This window comes from Bufo bufo, chromosome 5 (assembly GCF_905171765.1).
Source record: "Bufo bufo chromosome 5, aBufBuf1.1, whole genome shotgun sequence".
Lineage (NCBI taxonomy): Eukaryota > Metazoa > Chordata > Amphibia > Anura > Bufonidae > Bufo > Bufo bufo.
Genome location: NC_053393.1, coordinates 114,875,010 through 114,891,567, shown reverse-complemented (window position 1 = coordinate 114,891,567; position 16,558 = coordinate 114,875,010). Strand labels below are relative to the sequence as shown.

Below are 16,558 nucleotides of genomic sequence, written 5' to 3'. Positions count from 1 at the left end.
TATCTTCATTATACTGACACCAACGTGCCCTGGGCACACAATACATAATGGTCACATCCCTGGCCAGTTATTAGAGTAGGATTTTCATGAGTTAAAGGTCTCCTTCAACAATGGATGCTAAGAGAACAGAAGAGCTCCCAATCAAAGTAATAGGAGCCGTGCAGACTCTCCATCCATTGTGCAGAGCTGGTGCATAGCCGGCAATTGTAAGCGGAGGAGCCCCCGTTGTCCTTGGTGGATTGCCTGGGTTCATAATGTAAGGGTCAGCAGTTTTAAGAAGTGATTTGCTTATGAAGTCCTTGAACGTTCCTCTGCACGTTACCAGACTGTAATGGTGGCATATATGTGAAAACGTACATATGTGTCAGCATCTGCAGTAATGTCAGATACTGGGCTGCTATGGAGAATCCTACTAAGTGCTCTGCTGGCAGATCGCAATTCCATAAGGCGCCATCTCTCCATGAAGATAAGTATACGTGCCTAGAAGTCTTCCCCCTCCCGTTATCCATACATTGCTGCTATATTTAGGGCACTATTTTCAGAGTATATGGAATACATGTTTTATTGAAAAGCAGGTAGTGTCTTCTATATTTCTAAAAATAAGGCAAACAATTCTGGCACCCAAACTATTAAAAATCATTATTTATTGAAAAATCCATTAAAAAAATAAAATAACATGAGACAGAGCCCGAGTCCTATAGCTGACATGTTTCGAACCTAGTGACTAGTGACACTGGTTCTTACTCATAACATGTCTTCTATGTGTCCGTTACCCTAAGCTTTCAGCAACAAAATTGCTCTCTCAGCCCAAACCATTGTTCTCTCGAGCCCCACACTTCAGGGTTTCCCTGATCAGCTTCTTTCAGATCATAAGAATTTCAGCACCTGTATGAAGCAGCGACTTTACCAGGGACTTCAGAACCAATATAGAGCAGGGATTTCTCCATCTGAATGAAATAGGGACTTCAGCACCCGCATGGTGCAGGGACTTCAGCACCCGTATGGTGCAGGGACTTCAGCACCCGTATGGTGCAGGGACTTCAGCACCCGTATGGAGCAGGAACTTCAGGACCCTTATGGAGCAGGGACTTCAGCACTCGTATGGTGCAGGGACTTCAGCACCAGTGTGGAGTAGGAACTTCAGGACCCATATGGAGCAGCAACTTCAGCACCCGTATGGTGCAGGGACTTCAGCACCCGTATGGTGCAGGGACTTCAGCACCCGTATGGTGCAGGGACTCCATCACCCGTATGGTGCAGGGACTTCAGCACCCGTATGGTGCAGGGACTTCAGCACCCGTATGGTGCAGGGACTTCAGCACCCGTATGGTGCAGGGACTTCAGCACCCGTATGGAGCAGGAACTTCAGGACCCTTATGGAGCAGGGACTTCAGCACTCGTATGGTGCAGGGACTCCAGAACCCGTATGGTGCAGGGACTCCAGAATCCTTATGGTGCAGGGACTCCAGAGCCCGTATGGTGCAGGGACTCCAGAGCCCGTATGGTGCAGGGACTCCAGAATCCGTATGGTGCAGGGACTCCAGAGCCCGTATGGTGCAGGGACTCCAGAGCCCGTATGGTGCAGGGACTTCAGCACCCGTATGGTGCAGGGACTTCAGCACCCGTATGGTGCAGGGACTTCAGCACCCGTATGGTGCAGGGACTTCAGCACCCGTATGGAGCAGGAACTTCAGGACCCTTATGGAGCAGGGACTTCAGCACTCGTATGGTGCAGGGACTTCAGCACCAGTGTGGAGTAGGAACTTCAGGACCCATATGGAGCAGCAACTTCAGCACCCGTATGGTGCAGGGACTTCAGCACCCGTATGGTGCAGGGACTTCAGCACCCGTATGGTGCAGGGACTCCATCACCCGTATGGTGCAGGGACTCCATCACCCGTATGGTGCAGGGACTCCATCACCCGTATGGTGCAGGGACTTCAGCACCCGTATGGAGCAGGAACTTCAGGACCCTTATGGAGCAGGGACTTCAGCACTCGTATGGTGCAGGGACTCCAGAATCCGTATGGTGCAGGGACTCCAGAGCCCGTATGGTGCAGGGACTCCAGAGCCCGTATGGTGCAGGGACTCCAGAGCCCGTATGGTGCAGGGACTCCAGAGCCCGTATGGTGCAGGGACTCCAGAGCCCGTATGGTGCAGGGACTTCAGCACCCGTATGGTGCAGGGACTTCAGCACCCGTATGGTGCAGGGACTTCAGCACCCGTATGGTGCAGGGACTTCAGCACCCGTATGGTGCAGGGACTTCAGCACCCGTATGGTGCAGGGACTTCAGCACCTCTATTCAGTCCTCCTTATAAACTGTAGCTGGATCTGGCTGTATCTATCAGAGAGTGGGAGGTTGAGAGTTCAGTTTTAGCCTGAATTTACATTTTAAAGTTTTGATGATGTTTATATAATCGACAAGTGTCCTAGTTTCCAGAGACTGTAAATAGTGTTGAAGCTATGTCCCTAGAATATTGATCACCCACACAGCTCGGCCGTTCTCATCCTGTTTCTTAAGCAGAAGATTCCTAATACATGGTGAAAAGACCCTGTCTATTAATTTGTATTACTGGGCTCCTGAGGAAAAGGATAACATCATATAAAGATCACTGGCTTTGTATAAGGCTACATTCACACGACCGTATGTGTTTTGCGGTCCGCAAATTGCGGACCCGCAAAACACGGATACCGGCCGTGTGAATGTAGCCGGCCCTATGATAGAAATGCCTATTCTTGTCCGCGATTGCGGACAAGGATAGGACATGCTCTATCTTTTTTGCGGGGCAGCGGAACGGATCTACGGATGCGGACAGCACATTGAAATGAATGGGTCCGCAAATACAGTTGTGTGAATGTAGCCTAACCATAATAATGTAAATGGATTTATAGTTATCAAATTTACAAAACAAAAATTAGGGAACAGTACAAGAGGAGAGCAGGAGGGAGCTGTTAATTGTATCATACATACAAAACAAGAATACTATGTATTTATTCCTACACTATATATGTAGATTTTTTAATCAATGACCTATCCTCTGAATAGGTCATCATTATCTGATCTGTGGTGGTCCAACACCCTAGACGCCCCCCCCCCCCCCCATCCGATTAGCTGTTTGAAAAGGCATTGGTGCTCGTGGCAGCTCTGTGACCTTCTCTCAGATCACCAAGCACAGCTTCGTACATTATATAGCGGCTGTGCTTGGTATCACGCTCAGCCCCATTCATTTCAATGGGGCTGTGCTGCGCCTAGGCCACGTGACCGATGAACCTGACGTCACATGAACTAGGCAAAGCTGCGAGAAGGCTGCGGTGCTACTGCGAGCACTGGTGCCTTCTCAAACAGCTGATCCAGGTGTCGTACCCCCACTGATCAGATACTGATGACCTATCCAGAGGATAGATCATCAGTTAAAAAGTCTCAGAGCACCCCTTTAAAGAGGCTTTCCGGGAGAAGAATATCCTCAGGATAGGTCAGCAGTATTAGATTGGGGGTCTGAGTCCCTGCACCGCCACAATCAGCTGTGAGGCTCCGGTGAGCAATGCGGTCTCCTCCCAGCTTACCAAGCACAGCGTCATACATTGTATAGCAACTGCATTTTGGTGCACTTGGTATTGCAGCCCAGGGCCATTGACTTGTGTGGGACTGAGTTGCGCTTAGGCCATGGGACTGATGAATGTGACATTACTGGCCTGAGAAGAGGCTGCAACACGGACCGGACCGGCATGGCCTCTTGAAATATCTGATCTTTGGGAGTGCCAGGAATCGGACCCCTACCGATCAGATATTGATGACCTGTCTTGAGGATCGGTCATTTTATTCCTGGAAAGCCTCTTGAAATGATTATGGACTGATAGTAACCACATGGTACCTGCAAAACGCATGGCAATCAGTTGTATGTTTTTGGCCACATCATGGAGGTTATTCGTAAAACCAGACAAGTACCATGTAACATTGATTATCTCGTGACAATGACAATCTCTGTCAAGGGGTGGGATAGGTTAGGCAGCAAGTGAACAGTCTGTTCTTGAAGTTGATGAAGAGCAGGAAAATGGGCAAGTGTAAGGATCTGAGCAAAATTTTGATTGTGGCTGCAGTTGCATGAAAATTGTTCTCACTTTTGCAGATCATGTATTTTTTAATAAATATGTGCAATGTAGAAGAGTTCGCACATTTAGCACTTAAGGTTCCCTAAGCCTCGCCCGTGTTTTGCTGACAGAAGCATAGCACTGACCTTCTTTGCTTTCTTTCTCTGCATTACAGATCAGCACAATTGCCAGTGGAGACATTTACTGGAGACAATGGGGACGAAAGAACTGCCTGTGGTGGAACCAGAGATGTGAAAGATGACGGTGATGGCAGAAGAGCAATGCATTGTGTCACAGCCTGAGGCCTCCTCTCTTATAATGCCTCCTCTTTGTTGATCACCATCTTATCCGGATGGAACAGTTTGCAGGAAATCAGCGCAGGAACAGCTGCTTGGCTGTTTTTCTAATAATCCCTAGGACATCCATTCTAAAGACTATTAAGTTCCTTCTAACACCTCTATGGACAGTAGAAGGCCAGTGCAGGACCACTGCTGTTCTATAGTTGAAATGGTTTAGATTATGACATTAGTATTTCAATACATTTCTATATCATTTCACATTTTAGTCGTCATTAGAACAAGACATATTTTCCAGCCATGGCCCTGGAAGATCCCAGTCCACAATTATTCAGCGTCACTTACCACTCTAGCGAGGGTCATGAAGAACCGGAACCCATGGAAAAAAATGACACTTGCAGGTCACTAAGTTTGCCTGTCTTAAATGGGTGCTGTAAGGCAAACTATCAAGAATTTCAGCCGACGGAGGTAGATACATCACAGACAGCGGTTATAGGAAAAAACATTTTTTTACATAGTCAAAGAGAATCAAACTTGAAAAAAGGCCATCACAGAACCCTGTCCTCTCAAAGCAGCGCACCTTCCTCTAGGACAATCTTTTCTTTTGCAGCCTCTGGCTTTCTAAGTGCGGAGAAGGCAGAATGCAGCGGCACCATTACCAATAAAAAAGGCATTTCTCCATCCATAACGCTCTCTACAATAAAAAGCAGCCGTGGTCTCGGCATAGCACTGACAGATTCTAGATGCTTTCTTGTCTGCATGTGCTTTTTGACTTTTATCCAATCATTGATGGTGTCTGGCTACTTAAGTAGCGTAATTACTACTATTGAAAGGAGGTATAGTCTAAAGAGCTCAGAGTCTGGTCTTTTGGTGAGCTGTTTTGATATCGGTAGTCTTTTAGTGGTTGTTTTCATCAGCTATTTCGGTGGACGAGGACGTAGACCACGTTGGCTCGCTGTAGGGGGCTTGCTCATTGCCGTTGGAGCAGCTCTGTTCTCCTTACCTCATTTCATTTCTCCACCTTATCAAATTCAGGAGCTGAACTCTTCAGTTTCAAAGGAAGGGTTGTGCACAAATGGCAACACAACTGCCAAAGATCCCTTAGATTCCTCCATGTGTCCCGGAGACTCGGCTGGAAAAGACCATTCTCTGTATGTAGCTTTATTCGTCTGCGCTCAAATTCTCATTGGCATGGGATCCACTCCGATCTACACTCTGGGCCCAACATACTTGGATGACAATGTTAAGAAGGAGAATGCTTCACTTTACTTAGGTAAGTGTACAAAGCACTGTCTGTCTGATAAAACACTATGCATTTCAGTGCTCCACATGCAGTGACCATTGTTGGGCCTGAAATCAGAGAGGATCGTGAAAGCTACATGATCCAGCAAAGTATTTCATTGCTCTTGTATGGTCAGGAGTTTTTTTTTCTCCTAGGTTAACTAGCCATTATTGCACAGAGGGGGTTCATTTTAACTTTCTCTCGATCAACTTACTAGGTGTGAATGAAGTGTGACTATGGAATACAAATTGTCTTGATTTGTGCATTGATTGCATGATGTTGTTAATTCCAAAATGTTTAACCCTCCTCTTGTGTTAGGGTCAAAACCGACCCGTTAACATCATGGATAGTAACAGAAAGCTAACATAAGAGGAGGGTTAAAGGGGTTTCCCACAAAAAATATTATTATGAAATGAGCAGAGCAGTTCAACTGAAGTATTATTGCAATATACCGTACATATAATAAAACTATTTCGTATTGCCCCTTGCTTTTTATCCTTTTGGTCCAACTTCTCCTGCATTCAGAGGTGGACTAACATGCTCAGTATCTTCCCTGTTACCTTCCCCTCCCCTCATTGCTGGTGTAGTGATTATCAAATTAATTGGTAAATGGTCTAGACACCATTCATTACAAAATACTTCTAATTTTATAGAGGTATATATCTATATCTCTCTCTAGACGGTAGAGAAGAAAAATGTGTTGGACTATTTTCTATGCAGAAAAGGAAGGGTAACCAGAGAACAAGAACTACCATATTTTTTGCCTTATAAGACTCACCTGCCCATAAGATGCACCTTGGTTTTAGAGGAGGAAAATAAGAAAAAAAATATTTTCTTTAGACCTCAGATCAGACCACCAGTTAATCAGACCTCAGCTTAGAGCTCCAATTAAACCCCGAGTATTAATCAGACCTCAGCTTAGAACCCCCCAATCAAAAGCCCAATTTTATTCAGACCTCAGCTCAGACGCCCAATGTTCATAAGACCCCCAATCAGACTTCAGAACAGACCCCCAATGTGAAAAAGACCCCCATTCAGACTTCAGATCAAAGCCCCAATGTGAATAAGACTCCTCATTCAGACCCCCAATGTGAATAAGCCCCAATCAGACGTCAGATCAGAGCCCCAAAGTGAATAAAACCCACATCAGACCCCCATGTTACTCAGAGCTCAGATCAGACAAAAAATGAATCAACTTGCCTCTCCTGCTCCGGACGCCACCGCCACTCCTGAGATTCAGCTCTTTTCCTGGTCTTCCTTCAATGCTGTGACCTGACGTCGCGCAGCATGAGAACGCGCCGACATCCTCACTCTGTGCGCAGGTCATAGCGCGTGGAGCCCTGCAGGAGAAGACGAGGAAGCCCTGAGTACCGAGCCTGCACGGGAACTGGTGAATACAGTTTATGGTGAATATGGTCCTCCTGTACTAATGAATGCTTCCATAATTGAAGCTTTCATTAGTATTTGCTCCATAAGACTTTGGGGGGGGGGGGGGGGGGGAAGTGTGTCTTATAGGGTGAAAAATACGGTGATTGCAGTGCATCCTGGGAGATGCAGGTGCTTGATGAACTGTTGCCCACCCACAAAAATTGAAGACAGTCCAACAGATAAGTGGGTAAACGAGTTTTACATTTATGGGATAACCCTTTTAACTGCTTGTAGAATTTTGTTCAATGGGGCATATTTCATTGTGTTACTACAAACTGGAGTAAGTGGGCTCTGAAAAATGATGTAGTTATCTGTCACTTTAAGGGTCCATTCACACGTCTGTGAATGTGCAATTCTGCGGAACGGGTGCGGACCCATTCATTCTCTATGGGGCAAAAATAGATGCGGACAGCACACAGTGCCGCGGCTCCGGAAAAAAATAGAATATGTTCTATTCTTGTCCGCAATTGCGGACAAGAATAGGCAGTTCTATGGGGGTGCCGGCCGGGTGTATTGCGTATTGCAATACACTATGGACGTGTGAATGGACCCTTACATGGCAGCATTTTGGTGAGTGTTTTGCATCAGTATTTGAAAGCCAAAACCAGGACTGGGTCCAGAACATGGAAGAGGTACAAATCTTTTTAAAGATTTATGGCACTGAATGTTATTTGGGTAAGATTCTAGTCGAATTAATACCTTAAAAAAAGAAGTCTGCGTTGCAAAATGAGATTTTCAAAGTTCATATTCATTAATGGAACTTGTCAAACCCCAATTGTTGTAGTAAAAACATGTGGCCTGGAAGGGGTCAGCACTGTGTGGGAAAGGCACTGGTCCAGTATGATAATCGGCAATGTGATAAGTGACCTTGGTTGCAGGAGTAAGGCACCTTGTACTTTAATATGTAAGGTTATTACACCAGCTGTTCTGCTATGTATAATCCAGGGCACATGGGAATTTACAGGCACTTGTCTGTTGGTATATCTTACACAAATCAAATATTTTATGCCATTTATTATTAGTTTCAGAACTAGCCTTAAAGGAAGTCAAATATCACATTTCTTTTGTTCTTCCTTAACATCCATTTGATACATCACGTTACCTCGTACATTGATCCGGGATTCTTAAAATTCTGGCGTGAAAGACTAAGCGGTAGCAAGGTCATATGCCGAGGCTGCAAAAAAGAAGTTGCATTTGTAAAAATATGAATGATAACATCATCTACATAAGAGTCTAGAGGCTGCAGAAAAAGAAAAGAAAAATACTTCAAGAAAATCAGTAATAGTTTACTAAATCTAGGAAGAGTAAAAGAGGAACGGTAGTGTTGTTATACAGTGCATTCAAAAAGTCTTCAGACCCTTAACCTTTTTCATATTTTGTTATGTTGCAGCATTGTGCTAAAGTTAAAAGAAAAATCATTCAGTACTCAATACCCCAAAGTGAAAACAGAATGTTCAAAATCTTTGCTAATTTATTGAAAAGAAAATACTAAAATCTGGCCTTTGACATAAGTATTCAGACCCTTTACTCAGTACGTAGTTGAAGCACCTTGAGGGATTTCTTGCAGTTCTTCTCTGCAGATCTTCTCAAGCTCTGTCAGGTTGGATGGGGACAGTGGGTAGACAGCCACTTTCAGGACTCTCCAGAGATATTTAGTGGGGTTCAAGTCAGGGGTCTGGCTGGGCCCATCAAGGACATTCACAGAGTTGTCTGTAAGTCACCTTGTGTTGTCTTGGCTGTGTACTTAAGGGTCAATGTCTTGTTGGAATGTGAACCATCTGCCCAGTCTGAGGCCCAGAACACAGTGGATCAGGTTTTCATTAAGAATATCTCTGTACTTTGCTCCATTCAGCTTTCCCTAAACTCTGACCAGTCTCCTTGTCCCAGCCACTGAAAAACACACCCACCGCATGATACTGCCACCACCATGCTTTACTGTAGGGTTGGTATTGGGCAGGTAATGAGCAGTGCTTGGTTTTCTCCAGACATGACACTTAAAATTGAGGCCAGAAAGTTCAATCATCAGACCAAACAATCTTGTTTCTCACAGCTGGAGAGTTCTTTAAGTGCTTTTTTTGCAAACTCCAAGTGGGTTTTCATTTGTCTTTTACTGAAGAGATGCTTCTTTCTGGCCATAAAGCCCAGATTGGTGGAGTGCTGCAGTTATGGTTGACCTTCTGGATGTTTCTCCCGTCTGTACACAAGATCTTTGGAGCTCACCTAGAGTGAACATTGGTTTCTTGGTTACCTCTCTTACCAAGGCCCTTTTCCCCCAGTACTTAGTTTGGAGAGGCAGCCAACTCTAGGAAGAGGCCTGGTTGTTCAAAACTTCTTCCTTTTAAGAATTATGGAGGCCACTGTGCTCTTTGGGACTTTCAGTACAGCAAAATTTTTTGGTACTCTTCTCCAGATCTGTGCCTCTACACAATACTGTCTCTGAGCTCTTCAGGCAGTTCTTTCCTCCTCGTGGCTTTGTTTTTGCTCTGATATGCATTTTCAGCTGTGAGACCTTATATACAGTAGACATGGCTGAGTCTTTCCAAATCATGTCCAATCAACTGAATTTGCACAGGTGATTTCAATCAAGGTGTAGAAACATCTCAAAGATGATCAAGAGAAATTGGAATCACAGCAAAGTGTCTGAATAAGGCTACTTTCACATCTCCGCTTTCCTTTCCGATATTGAGATCTGTCATAGGAACTCAATAGCGGGGGAAAATGCATCAATGGGGAAAAAACTGAACTGAACAAAACGGAATGCACCAGAATGCGTTCCGTTTGGTTGCATTCCCATCGCGGACAGAATAACGCAGCGTTTTTCTGTCCGCAATGTGGTGCGGAGCAAGACGGATTTGTCATGACTCACAATGTAAGTCAATCGGGACGGATCCGTTTTCTCGGGCCCAATAGAAAACGGATCCATCCCCCATTGACTTTCTATGGTGTTCATGACGGATCCGTCTTGGCTATTTTAAACATAATACAACCGGATCCGTTCAAAACGGATACAGATGGTTGTATTATCATGACGGAAGCGTTTTTGCTGATCCATGAAGGATCCATCAAAAATGCTGGCTTGATAGTAGCCTTATTATGTCCATGCAAAATTTTAGTTTTTCCTTTTAATACATTTGCAAACATTTTTTAAATTCTATTTAGATTTTTTATATGGGGTATTGAGTACAGAATGATAGGGGAAACTCCTTTTTTTTAAAAATTTTTATATTTTATTTTAGCACAATATCGCAAGATAAAATGTGAAATAAAGTCTGAAGACTTTCCGAACGCACTGTATCATGGGCAAATATTTTTTTTCTAGAACATACAAGCCAGGAGAGCTGACAGGTCCTAATTAAAGGGACTATCTGGCTGATAACTTTTGTTTAAAAAAAAAAAAAGATCAAAATAGCATAATAAAACAAAGAACTGATACCTCACCGATCCCCACTGCTCTTGTTCTGATACTTCTTATCTGCTGGTCTCTGCTTCCTGGTCCCTCTAGACATACAGCAGATGACCACTCAGCCAGTGATTCGCTAAGCAGTATTTTCCTCAGGAAGCAGTGAGTTTTTTTATATTTTCTGATTATAGATTCTTTTATTTTCTGGACGTGATTATAGGGGTGGCCATCTGGTCTGAGCTGCTGTTAACCGCATTTAGAGATATGCTTTAAAGCATCCACATGAACTATAGGCACAGTGGACAGGAGATTTTCATTGTCGTCTATAGACTGCGTGACCAGTGCAGAGATCATTGTGCAGGGAGGGGGAGTAGATAAGTTGTGACATCACCTATTGTAAACAATGGATCCTGTCTTATTCTGTACAAATGTGTTATCTGTCATTGTAATCCTGCCTGTGATGATAAGATAACTGCCAAAAAGTGATGTCTACAGAACTTAGCCTATTATTAGGCTTAGTGGCCAGTGAGAAAAGTAGCATTTTAACATTGTAACACGGTTCTTTAGAAATGAAAGTGCAGCTCAAGCACTAATTCTGATGTTTGCTTCCCTTCGTGGCATAGCAATTACCTCTGAGCTACAGTTCTATAATGCTGACCTGCAGTGAATCATTTTCAGTTTTTGCCTGCATGTTACACTGACCAGGTTTGATGAGCGAGGTCTTCATTTTGACTACTCTTGAAAGTGGTAGCCTAGAAATGAAAAGCCCTAGAGGATTCCAAGCGTTGGCGCTAGTCACGCAATGGTCTTCACGATGCATGATGTGTACTCCACATTTACTTGCTGCATTACTATGATTTTGGCTAAATTGTATCTCTTGTTTTATCTAATGATTGTTTGCTTTCCTTTTATACCTCTGTTCTAGTATTGTTTGAAGTGAACACAATAGGAGGTGCACACCTCGGATTTATTTGTAGAAGGATATAGCATTCTGTAAAATGTTTGTTACAAGGTTGTTCTGTATTGTTACTGTGGTTTCTTGGCTCATGGGCTTCTGTGAAAACCAGCAGTTTGAGGCGTGCGTGGGTGAGATGCAGGCGAGTGAAAATAGATTACCGTACTTAGCTCTCATTTTGGCCCCCACAGATGAATCCTACCCAAGAGATTGCAAGGATAGAATTAGTTAACCGTATTGCCTTTTCTGCCAATATAAAAGTGAGAGACCCATGTACCGTTAATCCGTGTAATCCATCAATCAATAGAGAAAACATATTACATTTTTAAGTATCTTCCACCTTCACACAGCAGAGACAGCTACTTATTCAGCATTTATTCATCTCATTGCATCTAATAAATTCACTATAAAGAGACAGCAATGTACCGATTTCTGCTTTATTCTGTCCTATCGATCCTCTGCTTTCTTATAAACCGATGACATGGCCAGAAGCATTGAATTCTGGTGTTTCATTCACTCCCATGGCCACGGGTGTGTAAGCAATTTGTGAAACAATGGCACATGCTAAAGAGTTCACTGCATTCTTGTAGGCTGTCACCATTGGAACAAGTCAGTTGTGAAATTTCTTCTAGTGCGGACCAGTCAAGTTCTTCCATGCCTTTATGGACCTTGCTTTGTGCACTGCTTTGTTCATGTTGGAACAGAAAAGAGCCTTCCCCAAACTGTTCTCACCTAGATATTCCACCATCAACCATGAGTGGTATTAATGCAAAGTGGATGTGTATAGGAACCACAGCAACTTAGCCACAAAGTGGCAGACCACATAAAGGTACAGTGTGGCGTCTCCAAGCACTGAGGTGTGCATAAAAGTCGGCAACCCTTGGCGCACTCAAAATAGCTGCAGAGATCCAAACCTCTTCTGGCATCAACATCTGGCGCTGGCAGATTCCTGGCATGGGTTTCCATGGCCGAGCAGCTGCAGGCAAGCCTTACATGACCAAGCACAATGCCAAGCATTAGATGGAGCGGTGTAAAGCATGTAGCTACTGGACTCTGGAGCAGTGTAAACATGTTCTGTGGAATGATGAGTCAGGCTTCTCTATCTGATAGTCTTGAGGACTAAGTGTCTGAAACGCGTCAACTGGTGTTTGAGTGTGAGGTTTGATCCACATGCTGTAAATTTGCTGCCACGAATAAAGAGACAAATGATACAACAATTACTTTGCAGTGCTGGAACTTCATTTATTATAGTCTTAAGGAAGAGTCCGGGTTTGGTGAATGCCAGGAGAACATTACCAGCCTGAAATGCATTGTGCCAACTGTAGGATTTGGTGGATAAGTGATAATGCTATGGGGTTGTTTTTCAGGGGTTGGCCTAGGCCACAGTGAAGTTCCAGTGAAGGGAAATCTCAATGGTTTAACATACCAAGACATTTTGGACAATTGTATGCTTCTAACATTGTGGGAACCAGAGGTCGCGCTACATTTTTTCTCGAAGAGTAAAAATACTCCTCTTACCATTTTTGAGGAGTATTTTCAGCCGATGAGGAGTACGAAAGTTACAGTAATTCAGATAGTTAATACGAAGGCCTGTATAAAATTAAGAGGTTGCTATTTATGCAGGGAAACCATTACTAATACTCTAGAACTGTCTTCCATGCATAAATAGCAAATTTAGACAATTTTTAATTTAGCTGAGGACACTGTTGCTCTGAGGGGGTCGGCACCACTGAGGTCACTGTTGCTCTGGAGGGTCGGCACCACTGAGGTCACTGTTGCAGTGATTTTATGAGGTTTAATGGGTTTGTCCTAAGATCGCTATTTATCACATGCCGTTAAAGAGGACCCCTTACCTCTCCTGACTTGTCTGTTTTGGTAACAACTTGCACCGCTCCATGTAATAACAATCCTGGAGGATCTATTCTTATGACCTTATGTTGCACCATTCCTCTGTTATTCCTGTTATTAGTTATGAATGACTTCAGTGCTCCAGACAAAAAAAAAATGACCAGGAGCCATTGGCTCCTAAACGAAAAAATTTAGGAGCCAAATTAAATTTTTTAGTCGCCAAATTTAAAATGCATATAATTTTAAAAAAAAGGACTTTGAGAAGATGAGACGCAGGTGCACTACATATAGGAGAAAACAGCACCACATACCTCTCCCATCCAGGGACATTTTCTGGGGGACAAGGTGACTAAAAATGGCGAATTGCGTGGTTTAGAGTTTTTTTTTTTCTGTTACGGCCTTCACCGAGCGGAAATATTTTTTTAGATTATAATAGATCACACTTTTTGGGACGTGGCGATATGTAATATGTTCTTTATTGTTTGTAAATTTTATATGAAAAACTGGGAAGGGGACCATTTAAACTTTTAGTATTTTGGTGTTTTTTTTTACTTTTTATTTAACAACCATTTCTTCCCTTAGGGACTAGAACCTGGATCTTTTCTTCCCTTGTCCTATTCACCCTGATAGAGATCTATCAGGGTGAATAGGAGCTCACATCTCCCTGCTGCCCTGGGCTCTGTGCACACAGCAGCAGGGAGCTGAACATGGCAGCCAGGGCTTCTGTAGCGTCCTGGCTGCCATGGTAACGATCTGAGCCCCAGCAGTGTAATCTGCCACTGCCACCACTGGGGTGGAGACGGGGACGACTTGTGGCTAGTGATAATGGGGGGGGGGGGGGGGGGGGAGAGGCTTTGGGAGAGCGCACTGCACCACCAATGAATGTTTAAAGAGGACCTTTCATGGGTCCAAAGAATATGAACTCAGTAGCAGGCTGCATAGAGCGGCGCCCAGGGATCTAAGTGCACTTACTATTATTCCTGGGCGCCGCTCCGTTCGTCCGCTGTGGCCACCGGTATTTTCAGCATTCAGAGGAAGGAGGAGGAGACGCCAGTGTCTCTCCTTCTCCCTGACAGCAGCGCTGTCCAATCACAGCGCAGAGCCAGGGAGTTTTTTTTTCTCCTTGGCTCTGAGTTCTGTGCTGTGATTGGACAGCGCTGCTGTCAGGGAGAAGGAGAGACACTGGCGTCTCCTCCTCCTTCCTCTGAATGCTGAAAATACCGGGGGCCACAGCAGACGAACGGAGCGGCGGCCAGGAATAATAGTAAGTGCACTTAGATCCCTGGGCGCCGCTCTATGCAGCCTGCTGATAAGTTCAGATTCTTTGGACCCATGAAAGGTCCTCTTTGACTCATTTATACAATTGTATGTAAAACATAAGTATAGGCAGCGGTATCACAGACCGGGCACCCGGCCTCAATAACAGGGCATGTGATCTGTGGCACCTGAGGGGTTAATGGCTGCGGATCGCATGCCCTGTTATTGAGGCCGGGTGCCGGGTCTGTGATACCGCTGCCTATACTTATGTTTTACATTCATTGGTGGCGCAGTGGCGACAGCTCCTTCCCTCCTCCTCCCTGCTATATCCCCATTGGTGGTGGTGGCGGCCGCGTCACAGTGGAGAGGGAGGGACTCCTTCCTTCTCCACTGTGCGGTGTGCTAGTGAAGGGAACTTAAGCTGCGCAGGATCGCAGCGGTACAGTCGCAAATGGCGACAAGACTAAAAAGTCTTGTCGCCATCTGCAAATTTTGAGGCGCATTGGCGACCATTTTGGTCGCAATCTGGAGCCCTGGACTTGCTGGCAGTTTGCAGTGAATGTCCAGATGGGGGTGTCCCTGTATAGCTTGACATTATTCAATCAGTGCTGTCAACTGGTAACATCCAGCTGGACCCTTATTATAGACTACTAGCAACTCGTTCATAAGTTCTAGTAGGAATAATGAAGGAATGGTACAATATAGAGTCACAAGAATTGATTCCCCAGAATTGTTATTGCATGGGAAATGCAAGTCGTTACTAAAACAGACATGTCCCCTTCAAGTACATGATCACTGGGGGCCCCACCATTGGGCCTTACCATGTTCTAGTGTTCTCTGGTTCAAGTATGGATAGGTAAATAGTGTTGATCTTGGGACAATCTCTTTTAATTTTTGCTGCTGTTTCTGTGCCGCTGGTCACGTGGCCATTGCTACCACCCAAAGTTACGCCCTTGTAGATGAGCTCTCAGGTGGGTATGTTGGTGCCACCGGGGCTGTTGGTAGACTCTGAAGAGACCTGAGGCACTGGCGGAGCAGGACACAGGCACAATGGATGGTGGTGCATGCTGGTGCCAAGGACACAAGCGAAAGACCCGGGCACATACCTCGCACCGCCACAGTCACATGTGGATCTGGATGATGTCATCACGCAGTGATAACCACTGATCTAGGGTGCAGCAACCTTTGGCACTCCAGCACTGCTGTTAAACTACAACTCCCAGCATGCACACTTGCTCATCTGTTCTTGTAACTCCCAAAGAAGTGAAAGGAGGATACTGGGAGTTGTAGTTTCAGAAAAGCTGGAGTTCCAGAGGTTGCTGATCCCTGATCTAGAGGCTGTCATTTTGTCTTATGCTTGATCTCGCTATAAAGGGGAGTTTGTCTTCCATGGCCAGGTTGCCCTATCTCATGCCACAAAAGTGCCACCACCGCTGTGGTTATTGCATTATACAGTCTTACAGCAAAGACTTCATGCGCTTGGCATGTCCTGGAGGCTGCAAATGGCCACATGCAGTCCTTGTAGCACCATGTGCCGCCATGCGGCGCCACATTACAGAAAAAATCCTTATAGCAGCGTCTGATGGAACATGCTGCAATAAATCCTTGATAGATTCATAAGAAAGTTGACAGGTCTGTTGTAATGGAGGTCTCTTGTTGACGTGTCCAGCGCTAGGACCCCCGCTGACTTCTATGAGCAGGAGTCTGAAGCGCTCAGCCACTTGTCCTCACTGCTGAGCGTGGTAGTGAAGACCTTCTATTGAAGCCGTCTTCAGTACCGCACTCAGCAGGGAGGAGAGACCGCACTCGGCTGAGGCTTCAGACTCCTCATTCTAGGGGAAAAACAAGGCGCTCAGATCCCCACAAAATCTCACAGACCACCACTTACCCCGCCAGTGAGGATCGCGCGCCTCCTTCATCCCTTCAGAGCGGTGTGCCATAAGCTCCGGCAGCCGCTCAAACTGACCAATCACAAAGCTCCTCACTGTAAGGAGCCTTGTTA

General features: G+C 45.0%; 1 protein-coding gene across 1 annotated transcript in view; it reads left to right on the top strand.

Annotated features, from left to right (window-relative positions):
• The window catches only part of SLCO5A1 (solute carrier organic anion transporter family member 5A1), a 110,818-nt gene that overhangs the window by 2,838 nt on the left and 91,422 nt on the right, over window positions 1–16,558 (top strand). Inside the window, exon 2 of the mRNA XM_040431225.1 lies at window positions 4,266–5,659. Within this exon, the coding sequence (XP_040287159.1) occupies window positions 4,687–5,659 (973 nt within the window). The 5' untranslated portion in view covers window positions 4,266–4,686. The remainder of the gene's footprint in view (window positions 1–4,265; window positions 5,660–16,558) is intronic.